Source organism: Lissotriton vulgaris, chromosome 6 (genome assembly GCF_964263255.1).
Source record: "Lissotriton vulgaris chromosome 6, aLisVul1.2, whole genome shotgun sequence".
In the NCBI taxonomy this organism is placed as follows: domain Eukaryota; kingdom Metazoa; phylum Chordata; class Amphibia; order Caudata; family Salamandridae; genus Lissotriton; species Lissotriton vulgaris.
Window position 1 is genome coordinate 1,778,346,112 of NC_141694.1, and position 16,530 is coordinate 1,778,362,641.

A 16,530-nucleotide genomic window follows, 5' to 3' on the forward strand; every position below is an offset into this window, starting at 1 on the left:
AAAACACACACAAATCAGCACAATCCCATGCCATCCATTATGTTTAAATTCAAGACACCCCACAGAAAGACTAGGCCCATGCACCACTCACTACCCCTGGGCATAATGGATGGAAGCTAGGCAAAATGGGTACAGGCCTGAGAACACTGCCTGCATTCAAAATGGCCCCTTGCCCCCAAGCACATGGCCAGGGCCTGCCTGTACCAGCACTCAAAATGGCCCCCACCCACATGGCCAGACCCCATCAACACCCCAAAAAATCGAAAAACAAAAAAATCACCACAATCCAATGCCATCCATGCCATCCATGATGTTTAAATTCAAGACACCCCACAGAAAGACTAGGCCCATGCACCACTCACTACCCCTGGGCATAATGGATGGAAGCTAGGCAAAATGGGTGCAGGCCTGAGAACACTGCCTGCATTCAAAATGGCCCCTTGCCCCCAAGCACATGGCCAGTGCCTGCCTGTACCAGCACTCAAAATGGCCCCCACCCACATGGCCAGTCCCCATCAACACCCCAAAAAATCGAAAAACACACAAAAATCACCACAATCCAATGCCATCCATGCCATCCATGATGTTTAAATTCAAGACACCCCACAGAAAGACTAGGCCCATGCACCACTCACTACCCCTGGGCATAATGGATGGAAGCTAGGCAAAATGGGTGCAGGCCTGAGAACACTGCCTGCATTCAAAATGGCCCCTTGCCCCCAAGCACATGGCCAGGGCCTGCCTGTACCAGCACTCAAAATGGCCCCCACCCACATGGCCAGTCCCCATTAACACCCCAAAAAATCGAAAAACACACCACTCACTACCCCTGGGCAAAAGGCCCCAATAGCAGCCCAAAAAATCGAAAACCACACAAAAATCAGCACAATCCCAAGCCATCCATGCCCTCCATGATGCTTACATTAAAGAGACCCCACAGAAAGACTCAGTCCATCCACCACTGAGTATCCCTGGGCAAAAGGCCCCAACAACAGCCCAAAAATCAAAAATTCCAAAATTGTAGTTGCAGCAACTGTAATGCCCCAAAGAAACTTACTTGTAAAATTTCTAATCCAAAAGTGATCCAAAGAAAGTAAAAAAGGCCTCAAATCCAAATATCCAGCAGCATCCACAAAAAGTAATCCTTCCAGGTCAAGAATCCAAATGAAAGTGACCAGCACATGAAGAAAGCACTGGGAGGAGCATGCTGGACAGGAACAGGAAGTTGGAGACTGTGGGGCACTTCCTTCCTCCCCACCCCCCCCCCCAAATGGACTCCTTGCAAAGAAAAGTGCAGGCAAATGTCAACCTGAGGAGTTATTCTGACAAAAATCATCATTTTCAGAAGGTTTATCCTGCTTGCTGGTGGATTTCTTGTGCAGAATTGCAAATTTTGCAATTTCGCGAGTGCGAGATTGTTGCTGCCCACCGCATCTACGTGTTCGCAATTGTTTACTCCCGCGATGCGTGATCACGAGCCTTTATGACGTACTCGCGTTGACAAACTCTCGCTGTGCAAGGTGGCGGGCGCGATGACGTAATCGCGGTCGGCAAACTCCCGCGGGATCACGCAGTAAGATCCAAAATGGCGCAGCACACGCAAATATGGAGAAACAACTCTTCAAACGCTGAATGACGGTAAGTGAACGCCGCGCGCCGCAATATTGTATTTGTCAAGCGCGACCAAGCAAAAAAATCTGCTGCGTGCGAATTTGCTAATTTTCGGCAAATTCGCAAGAATTCGCAGATCGCAAATTTGCCGAAAATCCGCAAATTCCGCGAGTGGAACGGATTTTACGCCCATGCATAGAAAATTCAACATTAATGAAAAACACCCATATATACCTTTGTTTGGGGTGGCCCCTCCAAATCATCTTTCTCAGTTCAGCACATCCAATTAATCAGTTGTGCAGCGGCTGAGAAGTATGGAGAGCTATGCACTTAAAGGCCACACATCCTTCAGCCAGGTGTCCTGTCCACACCCCTACGGCCCTCATGTGTACATTCTGCACTCCTAAACATTTAAAATATACTTTACTCCAGCTTTCCACTACCCTCTGTGCATTCCCTCTCTGCTCAAAATTGTGCTTGGAGATCCTGTCAGCATGTCACCATGGACTGCATATCCCTGTCAGGTCCTGGAAAGTAGAGACTGCAGTAGGTGGTGCAAGAGTGGCAGCCACATTCCCCTGTTTCCTTTGCATCTGGAGACCCCCAAGAGGGGCTGAAGAAGGCAGCTGGGAAAGTGGTTGATCAATGGCCATCTTTCCGGAGTCCTCAAAACCCAGCAGAGGTAACAGATCCGCATTCTCCAAAGCAGCAGCTTTGGGAGCTGAATTTTCACTGCTCTATTATCAGTGTGGAGAAGTGTGGCTCAATGATTAGAGCGGCAGACCCTGATGCAGAGGGCTAGCCTGGGACCAGGGTTCAATTCCCCGCCTCGGCGGGTCTTGGGCTCAAAGAAATTCCACGGACCTGATAATTCTCGCCTCGGTGCCAATTCCAATCATGGAGTCCCACTCTGCAACTCTGGGCAATCGCTTGCTTAATCTCCACAATGCTAAGGGTGCCCAGGAGTGGATGCCTCATAGGGAAAGCCAGGATTGGTTCCACAGTGGTATTCGTACAAGCGCCTTGTGACCCTTGCAGGTGAGTAGTGCGCTATACAAGTATCCATTTTTACATCAGAACAGAGAAAAAAATAAAGCTATGTTTTACTGCTGTAACAAGAGCAGTAAATACCAGGTCTTCAAAATCCATGTTTTAGGAATTAGATTCCTATAGGAGTCACAATAAAGATATTTCATTAGTCGCCTATTGTGTCATTATTAGAAATTAAGTCTCTCTACACTGGATTATCTACAGCTGTTTATGCTCCATCAGTGCTATATAGCATGGTGTGCCTTTCTTTACACAATCTCCCCCTTCTTGTATGTAATCTTCAGACAAAATATCGAACTTAAGCATCATCATACCAAAATATTGTCTCCAAAATACCATGATATGTAAATATCATCTGCAAGAATATCGTTGTCAAGAATATTGATATGAAGGTAAGTAATATCGATTTTTTAAATATCGAAGTCATTAATATTGTTTACTTAAAAGTGAATTTTACCCCCGCAATCCAACACTTTCCATTCTGTTGCACTTATTGACGTTCGAATAGTAAATTTGACCCCATCCGCATTCCAACACTTTCCCTACTGTTGCACTCAATGGCGAGGGAATATTAAATTGCACCCCACCACAATGCAACACTTTCCCTACTGTTACATTGACTAGAGTGGCGATAGTAAATTTGACTCCTCTGCAATCCAACACTTTCCCTTCTGTTGCATTGACTGGAGTGTGAATAGTAAATCTTACCCCTCAGTAAACCAACACTTTCCCTACTGTTGAAATTTGAGCTAGGATAGTAAAGTTTACATCTCCGCAACTCAACACTTTCTCTACTGTTGCTCTGACTGGAGTGGGAATAAAAAATTGTAATCCTCCGCAGTCTGGCACTTTCCCTACTGTTGCAAAGACTCAAGTGGAAATAGTAAATTCATCCTTCCGCAATCCAACACTTTTCCTACTTTTCTACTGACTGGAGTGGGGATAGTAAATTGTACCCCTCAGTAATCCAACACTTTCCCTACTGATGAAGTTATTGGAGGTGGAATAGTAATTTTTACCTCTCTGCAACCCAACACATTCCCTACGGCTGCAATGACTGCAGTGGAAATAGTAAATTTTGCCCTTCATAATCCAACACTTTCCCTAATGTTGCACTGACGTGAGTGGAATAGTACAATTTACCCCTCCGCTATCCAACACTTTCTCTACTGTTGCACTGACTGGAGTGGGAGTAGTAAATTTTACTACTACGCAAACCAACAATTTCCCTACTGTTACACTGATGTGAGTGGGAATAGTACAATTTACCCCTCCGCTATCCAACACTTTCCCTACTGCTGCACTGACTGGAGTGGAAATAGAAAATGTTACCCCTACGCAAACCAACACTTTCCCTACTGTTGCACTGATTGGAGTTGGAATAGTAAATTGTACTCCTCCTCAATCCGACACTTTCCCTACTGTTGCATTGACTGGACTGGCAATAGTAAATCTTACTTCTCCGCAATCCTGCACTTTCCCTACTGTTGCATTGACTGGAGTGGGAATAGTACATTTTACCCCTCTACAATCCAATACTTTTCCTACTGATGTATTCACTGGAATGGGAATAGTACATTTTACCCCTTTGTGATGTAAGAGTTTTCCTACTGTTGCGTTACATTAAGTGGGAGTAGTAAAGTTTATACATCTTTAGTAGAAGTATTTGTTTACTTTTGTAATGAATTGTAGTGGGAATAGAATATGTAATAAATGTAAAATTGTATAAGTTGTTTTATATTGATACACTTTATATTAGGTTTGTGCTTGTTTCAAATTATATTTATAATTATTAAAAATGGTTATTTGTAAATTCTTTTTATTTTATTTTAAATATAATATTTGTAGTTATTCATAAGGGTGGGCATAGTTGGGGGAGTACCACTACATGGAATTCTGTGGAATTGATCAAAAACTCCGTGAAAACCGCTCCGCAATTCCGTCTCACCACAAATCACAATTAATAAAACAGATACTTCACATACCCTTGGTTAAACGACAAGTAACTCTATTACGTGGTAAAATGCATATAATCATCTCCCGAAAGTGAAAATGAAAATGAATATACAGCAAGCAGTGAGAGAGGTGTTGATTTTGATGTCCTCACTAACCTAGGGAGAGAACCAAGCAGATGCCTTAAACACATAGAGCGCATCATGTTGAACGATTGGTGGTGGTCTCATCCTCCTGGGACCACCCAAAGCACAGTTATGGGCAAAAAATACAATCCCAACGAAAGGCCCTGCAAAGCATTATGTGACAATATTCTTAGGTGCAGTGAATATTATAGTATCCAATATCAAAATGTTTCTCAAGGGGCAGGTTCTCCGGCTCAGCTGAGATATAATATTCACTAAACTCTAGAATCTCGCCCAATAATGCTTTGCAGGGCCTTTGATTGGTATTGTATTTTTGCCCATAACTTTGCCTGGGGTGGTCCTAGGAGGATAGGACCATCACAATTATTGAGCATGATATGTTCTTTGTGTTCAAGCCACCTGCTTGGTCCTGCCTCTAGGTTAGGGGGGACCCCAAAATCATCACCTCTCTCATTGACTGACATTTTTCAAAGCTCACTTTTGTGAATTGGTTACATACTTTTTAGCATGTAACGGTAACATTGTTTTATCGATGGTATGTGGGTGCAGTAGACTATTTCAGAGTTTTTGTATGAACTCCATTGTCCTATATTAAAAAAAAATTTCAACAGAAATCTCACATACCTGTAGTAAAAAAAGTAATTATCTTCGCATGCAAGTAGGACCTTTAGTTAAACAATAAATATTTATTTCTTTATATGCTAAAATGCATATAGTCATCACACAAATGTGAAACTGAAAAATAGCAAGCAGTGAGAGACTTGATGATTTTGGAGTCCTTCCTAACCTAGGGAGAGGACAAGCAGATGAAATGATTTGGGGCTGGTCCCATCCTCCTAGGACCACCCCAAGCACAGTTATGGGCAAAAATACAACCCCAACCAAAGGCCCTGCAAAGCATTATGTGACGATATTCTAAAGTACATTGAATATTATAGTATCCAATATCAAAACACCCCCCAAGGGGCAGGCTCTCTGGCTCAGCTGAGAGCTAGTACTATAATATTCAATAAACTCTAGAATCTCGTCCCATAATGCTTTGCTTGGCCTTTGGTTGGCATTGTATTTTTGCCCATAACTTTGCTTGGGGTGGTCCTAGGAGGATGGGACCACAACCAAATCATTCAGCATGATATGCTCTTTGTGTTCACGGCATCTGCTTGCCCTCCCCATAGGAAGGGGGTGACCCCAAAATCATCACCTCTTTCATTGCCTTATGTTTTTCAAAGTTCAGTTTTGTAAATTGGTTATATGTTTTTTCGCATATAAAGGTAAACTCCATTGTAGCAGAGTTGGGATTCTTGCATGAATTCCGTGTTTTCAATGAAAAGCGTAGTTACCAAATCTCTGCAACTTCTGTTAGCGGAGCGGGGTTCATTGCCCAGGGTTAGTTATTTATGATATGTATTTAACATTGACATATGAATGAATTTAATTTCATTTTTGATATAAAATATATATGTATGTTTTAATATATTTATATTTGTATTTGTTTGCTATGTTTTTGCAAATTTTTGACTTAAAGAGAATTTCTTTCTTTCTAATGTTGCACTGCCTGGAGTAGGTATAGTAAATGTTACCCCCCCCCCCCCCTCAATCCGACACTTTTCCTGCTGTTGCACTTATTGGAGTTGGAATAGTAAATCTAACTCGAGAGGACACAGTAAATTTTACCCCTCCACAATCCAACACATTCCTTACTGTTGCACTCATTGGAGTGGGAATAATAAATGTTATGCACTGCCATCCAACACTAGGGAAACAAACGTTTCCCTAGTTTTGCACTGACTGGAGTGTGAATAGTAAATTTGACCCCTCCACAATGCAACCCTTTCCCTACTTTTACACTGATTGGAGTGGGAATATTAAAGTGTACCTCTCCACAATGCAACACTTGCCCCAGTGTTGCATTGACTGAAGTGGCAACAGTAAATTTGTCTCCTCAGCAATCCAACACTTTCCCTACTGTTACATTGACTGGAGTGGGAATAGTAAATTTTACCCCTTCACAATCCAACATTTTCCCTAGTGTTGTACTGAGTGGAGTGGGAATAGTAAATTTGACCTCTACGCATTCCAACATTTTCCCTACTGGTGTATTGACTGGAGTGGGAATAGTACATTTAACCCCTGTTTGATGTAACAGTTTTCCTACTGTTGCATAGCATGAAGTGGGAGTAATAAAGTTTATACATCTGTAGTAGAAGAATTTGCTTAAATTTGTATGAATTGTAGTGGGAATCGTATATGCATTAAATGTAAAATTATATAATTTAGTTTATATTGTTCCACTAAATATTATTATGTTTTTGCTTGAACCCAAGTATAATATTTATAATATTAATAATTATTCATGTTTTTGAATGTGCAAAATATGTGTATGAAATTGAAAGAAATGTATGTTGTTTACTTTTCTATTTTAATAAAAAATTGTTTGTTTTAAAAAATACTTTATCTTATTGATATATGTATTTGTATATATTTTGAATATATATATATATATATATATATATATATATATATATATATATATATATATATATATATATATATATATATATTTGTTGTAATATTATATCATTACATTGTTTAAAACATTCAGAAATTATAATATAAATTAAAATGAGTTGCTTAATAATAAACCTTTACTAGATATATGTAAATATATATATAATAATATGTCTAACTTTTTTAAACAACGTTTATTTGTTATACATTTTAAATATATATTAAATCTATTTTAATTGTATTAAATTAATGTGACTATTTAATATGTTTATTATTTAAATGAATATATATTTAGAAACAGATATTTAATACAATATTAATGAGAACAATATTTTTTCTTCGTTATTTTTGTACTTTATAAGTAAACTAGCAGCCCATCCCGACGTTGTCCGGGTATGAATTGCTGCTGGCCAGTAGTATATTGTTTTGTAGGATTTCGTATTGATAGCTTTTCTTATAAATGTAAATGTAAATGTAAATGTAAATGTAAATCTGTTACAGGCCTGTGAAACGCTCCAAATCACAGTGCACTGCTGATGCACTTAAGAGTGCGCGTTCAGTAGTGTGTGAAATCGAGTTTCCCTACTTTATTTTTCCTTGCAATATTATATAGCGCAAACTAAACAACATGGCATGAGCACAATTTACATTACAGAAGAAGACATTCATTTGTGGTAGGCACTGGGAGACAAAGCGATTTGCTTGGAATCCCAGGATGTTGGGCTAATGCCGAGATTCGAACGTAGCTCCCCAGCTCTAAAGTTCGCAATTCTAGAACTTGTGGCGGGAGGTGTGTCTAAAAGTGTATGTCGGTGCTGGCCATCAATGAGAGAGACCTGTGCATTTTTCAAATGGGTGGTGAAAAAATATGAGTATGTTGCTGGAGATGTGGGAAGGTAAACACCCATTATTCTGCATCTTTCTTTCCGCATACCATCACTCCGCATACTTTCATTACGAAAGTACCATGGCTCCGCAATGCCATTATAACGCATGGCATTACATTTTATATGCTTTTACCACGCATACATTTACAACGAAATTCGTTGTAAATGCATGAATGGTAAAAGCATGTTTTTTTTAAATGTTTGGATAAGGTAAGTATGGGTATAGGGGTATATGTTTTGGGGTACTGAGGTATATGTTTTGGGGTGTTTGGGTATTTTAAGGGTTCAGATATAGTTTTGGGTTATGGGGTGCAGGTGTAGTTTTAGGGTTTAGGTATAGGTATGGGTTTTGGGGTACAGGGGTATTTTTAGGGTTGAGGGCTAGGTTTGGGTTTTGGGGTATAGTGGTATTTTTAGGGTTCAGGGGTAGGTTTGGGTTTTGGGTTTCGGGGGTATTTTAAGGGTTCAGGGCTAGGTTTGGATTTGGGGTACAGGGGTATTTTTAGGGTTCAGGGATAGGTTTGGGTTTTGGGGTATAGGGTTATTTTAGGGTGCAGTGGTAGGTTTGGGTTTTGGGGTACAGGGTTATTTTTAGGGTTCAGGGCTAGGTTTCGGTTTTGGCGTACATGGGTATTTTTAGGGTTCAGGGGTAGGTTTGGGGTACAGGGGTATTTTAAGGGTTCAGGGCTAGGTTTGGGTTTTGGGGTACAGTGGTATTTTTAGGGTTTAGGGATAGGTTTGCGTTTTGGGGTACAGGGTATATTTATAGGGTTAAGATGGGTTAATGTTTAAGGGTGTTGGGGTATTTTAAGGACTAAGGGTGGGTTATGATTATGGGGTGCAGGGGTATTTAAAGGGAGCAGGGTGGGATTAGCACACGATATGAGACATGGCATGAAGGGCGGAACGTACCACATGACCCTGCACCTAACCTTTGTTTGCTACTGTAGTGTCGCTAGTGGATGATGGTGTTGCAATGTAGCAGCAATGGGTCTTGTTTTCTTCTTATGGCCTTTTTAAAGTGGGGGCATGTAACCTGTGAGATAAATTAACTTATCTGTAAAGAATTTTGAAATGTCTTATCCCAAATGTGGTTCAGATCAATGGATAAAAAGCCCAATTATTACTATTGTGTAAGGAAAACATTGCTTTCTGGATATCTTTCTCTTTCTTCATCTTTGGAACAACACAAACAATCCAAATGCGAGTGAATGTTCTTTGCATCTCATACAGTTTTGTGCTAGTTTTCCTATATGAAATGTTTCCCTTTGTTCCAAAGGGAAACATTGCTTGCAAAGAAAATAGCCCAAAATGCCAGATTGGCATTTCACAAACGAATGAGTAGTTTCCTGCAATTTTCCAAGCATTTCACATCATATCTGAAAAAGAAATTGTGGAAAAGCTGCCGAGGCTTAGTTACAATTACTATCACCTGGATAAAAGAGACTTTAGCTGCTTGAGAGTTATTCATCTAAGATCACCGGGAGGACACAGAGAACTTATTTTACACAGTAAAGAAAGCCAATGGATTCTACACATGAACACAAAGAGAATGGGCCTCAATAAGTATGTAGAATAATTCACTTCTTTGATGTAAAGATGATATACACCCATAAGGTACTAGGAATACTATGTTTTTGTTGCCTGTTGTGACCTAGTCTGTATTCAGATATGGAAATGAATACTGTTACAACAGTATCCTCTTATGAGGTTCTTCAACCATTGGACTCATTGGTGTAATCTAATAAATATGTCTGATATGGCCTGCTCTACATATAGTCGTGAAACTAAATGCTATTCGAACAGCACACTCCACAGAGTTTATTCAATTAAGAGCCTCTTGGTGTAATCCGAGAAACATCCATGGGTATTTATATATAGTGAATGAGTATCAATTGTCTGAAAAAGGGACTTAGCCCATTATCCACTACTTATGAGCACAAGAAAGTGACCTGTGGCCTGGATGCAGAAGCTTTCAGTCAATTGCTAAAAACATGAAAAGGTACTGAAGAAGATAGATTTTTAATACATTAACTGAACAGCATACTCTGTTCAGTTACTTACTTTTGGTTGCAATTCGAAATTATGGTCAGGCCTGCAAACAATCTATTCATGGATGTACACTGAATACGTATTGTTTTGTAGTGACAGGTGACTATCACTAATATCACAAGTGAAAGTGGACATGTGTGAGAATGCACTCTTTCTTCTTGTGCACCTGAAGGAAAGTCACTTTTTTCACTGAAGTAGATGTTGCAAATTGCACTGACCCTCAGTTGCTCTGTGTGAAGTTCATGTAGTTAAAAAAAGCACACATACCTATGACTCTTTGAAGTTTACAACTTTGCATGCTTGCCCCTAAGCAGTATCAGGTATGGGTTTGCTGTCATTGGAGCCTGACTAAAAGAGGTGTACAACTATCCCTCCACATTGACCTCTCATAATGATGCTGAGATGGGAATCTGAACACTATAAGACAATGATAGTGCTGTAGACATCAGTGCAGAATTGTAAGTGTGTGCAGTTGCAACGCTTCTTGTTCAAGACCAGCTGAAGGCTAGAACTATCTATACGGAGAACGGGGGGATAAAAGCCAATTGCTCCCTCAACCATTGGTTGTTGTAACTGTCATTCACTAGCTCTTAATCTAGCATTTATCAGACATTGGTTTATGTTAAGTGACATTCATGATGTATGACGTTTCACCATTACACCATCGTGCAGTGATATCAATGGTGCAGCAGTTCAAAGCAATGAGTCCCCTGTTGAAATCCAAGTGGAATGAGTCACTGTAAGAGGCACAACCATGATTTTAGCAATGTAGTAGTCCAGTGAATAATAATGTACAGTACACTCCCAACTACATGATCCCCGTTTCTTGTTATTGAAACCTTTTTTTCTCTTCTTTTGCAGCTTGGGAGCTGTTTCAGAAGTGGCTGCTGCTGGGGTCATAGGAACAGGGACACATAACACAGGCATTTGCCACGGCATTTTATCTACACAGGTAAGATAGGAGGAAACCTACAGCCAGATCATTGACAAATCAATATGAGGAATATTACATGCTAGGTCTTTTCTACGGGTGTGCAGTGATCTGTTCATCCGGTAATCCAGAGGCAGTAGAGGGCAGGTGAGTGAAATGTATATGATCTGAGATGCAAAAGTAGTTCATGATCCAGATCATAAATGAGATTGGTTTGGTGGGAGATTCTATTGACTCCAGCTATTACATATCTTTGTATCTTCCCTTTTCCCATTTTGAGCACAACTTCACCAAACCTTTAAAATGGACCAGATTTGATGGAGTATCTCAGAATGTAATCAAGGTTCATCTCTCCTGGATTACATCAGGCTCTCTATTTGATATCATTCGTCACCAAACAGTAATGGTATTTGCTTTCTTTTACTGCCAGGCACTCACGCGATCTACTCTATATCTGCCAAATCCGGGTTTACCCTTGACTTCTGGAACAATGCCATTATAATTCGACTCTTTAGAAAGTCTACTTTAGATCCTCTTCAACCATAGAAATGTCAGCCAATTTCCAAGCCACCATTCTTAGCTAAGATCACAGAAAGATGTGTCAGCTAACTTTCTGGAATCTCTCTCCTCAAATCGGTCTCTCATAACACCTTCTTAACTCTGGTAAAAGAGACGCCGGTATTGGGGGGACTGTGCTCAAATGATTTTCTTCAGTTTTTTTGAGTATCCGTGCTTAAGCTGTTTATTTGGCTTCTTCTCTTTTGTTTTCTAACCCTATTCTCTGTGGGTTTTCTTAGGGATTGACTCTTCGCCCTATCCTGTTTAACCTCTACATCACACATTTCGCAGACCTTGTTGTATCTTTTGGCTTGTCGTTTTTTTTTTGCATGTGCCGGTGACATTCAAACCATTATTAAAATCAAATACCATCTCCATATTGCCCATGCACAATGTCAAAATTGGTTTTAACCTTCTACTATTAGGACGAAAGCCATCTTTGTGCTCAAAGACAGATAAAGTGGCTGTCCAGATTTTTGGTTAATCTGATATTTGGTCCTCCGGTTGGTGGTCAATTTCTTTTGGTGTCTGCCCTCGCCAGTAAAATCTGCACACAATCTAGAAGTGATTTTCGACCGCAGTCTTTCGTTTAAAGCTCACATCTCAAAACTCATATCATCCTGCTTTTTCATGTTTAAGTTTTTATGAAAAATATGGTGACAGGAAGATGGTTGTGCAGTCCATAATCTTGAGCAGGCTGGAGTACTGTAGCTCTTTATATCATGGTCTTCCCACCTTCTCCAATCACAAACCTCAGCTCATTCCAAATGCTGCAGCTCGTCTGATTCTTGAAGCACCTACATTCTTCAGGCCTTATCCTTTGGTCTCTGCATTGACTCCCTGGCACTTTGCTTTTGTCGTAAGGCATCGTTCCCCTCACTGCAAAAACTATATGCCTGCTCTTTTTTCTAGTCGTACCTGCAGAACCTCTAATTCTTTACTGTTGTCCATCTCTGGATTGAAGCAAGTCCATATGAGTGTCAGGGGTCTTTCTACCATAACTGGCACAATCTTCCCATTGTATTACATTCTCAGTCCAATCTATTCAAGTTTCATGAACTGCTTGAGGGTTATCTGTTTACTCTCTAATCCAGTCTTCTGCAATTAGGGATGTTTCTTCCCACTCCAGCACCAGGCCACCTTTGGTCATTTGGACACTTTATAAAAAAATATCATAGCATCATAGACTACATGTGGTGCCATGGCCTGATTTTATTCTTGTAGTAATTCCATGGATGCTTCTTAGGATTTGGTCCTGATTTACCCATCTATCACCCGAATCACTGTGTAGGACATGACTGAATGCCCATCAACTGAGTGCTTGCCTTGTAGTGCAACATAATTGTGTCACTTCTAGGCAGAAAGAATGTACTCTTCTGAGTCTTCCATACTTATGGTGAATGAATACTTCTGGATGAACTGGATGTTATTTCACCATCTTCAGCCTTTACATAACACACAGCTTACTTTGTATATCTGAAATGTTACAATCCGGAATAAATCTTGTTGTTAAACAGTCATCAATCCTTCATGTAGTCTTCCTTTCAGAAGAAAACAGATCGTTCCCGCTCAACCTCTTTTTTCCTCCAGGACATATTCACTTATCACCCATATCTTCTCTGAAAGAAATACATAGAATTCCCAGTAAGTACCCACCAAGTACTTTGTCATTAAAAAGTCAAGATTCTAATAAACATGCTTTTGGTTTCCAAGGTACACGGTTTAGCATTTTTTCACACAAAACAATTTAGACAATTACATTAAATGATGGGAAGGGCACAGATTTATTCAAGGTTGGCTAATTTCCTTAGTTGAATCTAGCATCCACTACTGACGATGTAGATTCGATCACTAGTATACGTACATTAGAGACTATTTTACTAGATAAAATATTTGATTTGTTTTTCATGCATTGTTTTTCAATACTCCAAATAAAGGATCTGGTATGTGGGTTAGCCAGTTTTACAGTTAAAGTATTTCTTGACATTTTTAATGCTGGATAAAGGAGAAAAGGATCCAGGACGTCAAAGACATATAAGGCAATAGGAGGCGGTGTTTGGCTTCATAACATAGGGCCCGATTCACAGAATTAACTTAAAACAAAAGTTAGGATTTTGTCTTAAGATAAGACTTAAGACAGACTTAGGACAAAATCTTAACTTAAGTCTGTCTTAAGTCTGTCTTAAGACAAATTTAAGACAAAATCCTAACTTCTGTGAATACCAAAAGTAGTAAGTTTAGGATTCTGTCTTAAGTTAGTTCTGTGAATCGGGCCCTCGATGTTTTCGTTTTTCAACCCTCAAACAAGTCAGAAAGGGCTTAAATAGTGCATTGGTGGAATCCATATGTCTCAGTACTGTATGGGAGATATTCACTCTAACTCTTAACCTCATGCGCGCTAGCGGAATTCCGCTCCTGCGCTGAGATTTTTCAAATCGCACTTTACGTGACGAGCTGGGCTCGTCATCAGCGTGCGAGGAGGCTACGCCATGACGAGCCCAGCTCGTCATCAGCCTGGAAGGGGTTAAAGCATAGATTCATTCGATGTCTCTGATAGGTAACTCTGTAGTGCAGCTAGAGTATTCATCAAGCAAAATGCACACATTTAACCCCAATAAGACCTAAGATGTAGAGCTAGGCCAGCTTGTGTTCTTCATCTTTTACTTCACACATTATATTTTCTGGAATGTCAGTCATTGGTTCCAGTTTGTCCTTAAGGCATGCAGCCATTTAGAATCAAACCTGTAACCTGGAGAGTTTGGATTTCCTAAGGATGCTGCCAGGCCTTGTCAGGTACCATGACAGCAAGTCCAAATGAGGCTGCAAATATCAATGCTGGATCTCTCTTGTAGAGCCCACTGAAAACATTTAGAGTCTAGCTTAGCTCCAGCTTTAGAAGAGGATGAAATGAATTCCATAAATATATCAACCATTATTGTAAGCATAATGGAAGGGCACAATTGTTTCCAAATAAAAGCTTATAAATGAATCCATTGGATTTGGTGATTATGAAAAAAAGATCATAGGTTCCTTGTACGGTACCTTATTGTTGACAAAAACAGGACGCTTCCTGTGCAAAACTTTAATGGATCCAACCACTAATTTAATCTCAGAACGTAGAACGTAGACTATTTTGAATACCCATATATGGTACACCCAGTCCTAACACCAAAGCACTGTGCTTAATTAGTAAAGTAAGCTCTTTAAAGGGGCATACTTTTATCAAACTGTAGTAGCTGCCACCACCTCAATGCAGCCACTGAATCTTTCCATCAACAAGCCGTTAACAAATAAAATGAGAAGCCAAGGAAGCTGTACCTAAACCTAATGACTGAACATTCCTTAATTTCATATTTGCCTCTAACAATGACTACAGAGTTTATTCCTAAAGAATATTTTATGACAGTGAGATAATGTTCGAAGCAGGCCATAAACGTCCGTTGCTGCAGAGAATATGCACACTAGTTCTCCTCAGGGACGTCATTTAGGGTTCACCTTTGTGTCCCTGGTCTGCTCAGTGATGTCATAAATGATGTCATAGACCATATCATGAGTGATGTAATCTGTGAGGTCATAAGCAGGGCATGGGGTGGATTATTTAGTAAGCTTTGCTAACTGTAACTGGTGAATTTCTGTTTTCTTTTTTATTTAAAACATTAATGTTGTCTCTGACATATTCACCTAACTATTACATCACTTTAACCTTTGTTTTATTCAGTGAATTTCTTCATTTTTTTAAAAACAGAAACAGACTTTTCTATCACACCTAACAATAACGTTATTTTAACCTTTGTTTTTTTGTGTGAATTTCTTTGGTTTAATGTAAAGTAATATTTTATTACCATGTGTAAAGCCTGCCTCCTGCAGCACACATCCTTTGGCCATGCACTATAGGGAGTTCGCCACAGGGCCTGCTGCAAACCTCCCACATGCAGCCAGGGCTCGAGTCGGGGTACCACGTGGGTGGACGGCGTCCCCCCACTTATTTGACAGGGTGGTCGCCGTACCCCCTGCCAAACAGCTGCACTTCACCTTTTTAGCCTCTCTGGGAGAGATCGGAGCCCCCTTTCGTGACGTCACTTCCTGTCGTGACGTCACTTCCGGTGACCGCGTCCCCCCACTTCTTTTTTTAGGACCTGTGCCCTGCATGCAGCCAACCCCAGACACCTATTTTGGCCAAGGGGACCCCATGCCCTGGGTCCTGAGTTTAATAGGTGGGTGTCCTGGTTGCCACCCAGGGCACCCACCATACTCAATGTTGGGGGCTGGAGTGAGCCTTTGGGCCCGTGCTGGGCCTGCTGGCCCCCCGCAAGCTGCAGGAGCCAGCATTACTCCTACCTGCTTGGGGCAGCTATTTATGCTGCTCCCTTCAGGTGGGGACAATATCATGTTGTGTTGATATGGCATTTGGCGGTAGTTTTAAAAATGCTCCCATGAGGTGGGAGCAAGAATAGGCCTCCCTGCTCACATGGGTGTGGGCAGGGAAACTGAAGGGGTGGGCTCTCTGGGACACAGCAAGTGAGCCTGCCCTTGGGGAAAGGGACCTCGGGGGCTATTAATGGATCAGGAAGTGAAGAAGTCATCACAGCTTCGAGTAGAACCCTAATTGTTGCCAGAAACTAGAGCTAAAGAAATGAGTAACCGGACAAACAAAAAAACAAAACGAAGAAAAGTAAAGGAGAAACCAATCGCAAGTATCCCAGACATCAAGTACGAGCCCTAGTGTCATTTTAATTTATGTTCAGGAGCAAATGTCGGACTCCGGAGTGAAGCGGAAATGTTCTTTGAAGACTTGCACCTGGAAAGTGCTGATCGAAGGCAACAATTGGCGTTG

The 16,530-nt window shown here is 40.6% G+C and overlaps 1 protein-coding gene across 1 annotated transcript in view; it reads left to right on the forward strand.

The window, feature by feature from the left end:
• LOC147709470 (L-gulonolactone oxidase-like) overlaps positions 1-16,530 on the forward strand; it is a 722,418-nt gene that overhangs the window by 241,549 nt on the left and 464,339 nt on the right. Inside the window, exon 5 of the mRNA XM_086928034.1 lies at positions 11,069-11,159. Within this exon, the coding sequence (XP_086784160.1) occupies positions 11,069-11,159 (91 nt within the window). The remainder of the gene's footprint in view (positions 1-11,068; positions 11,160-16,530) is intronic.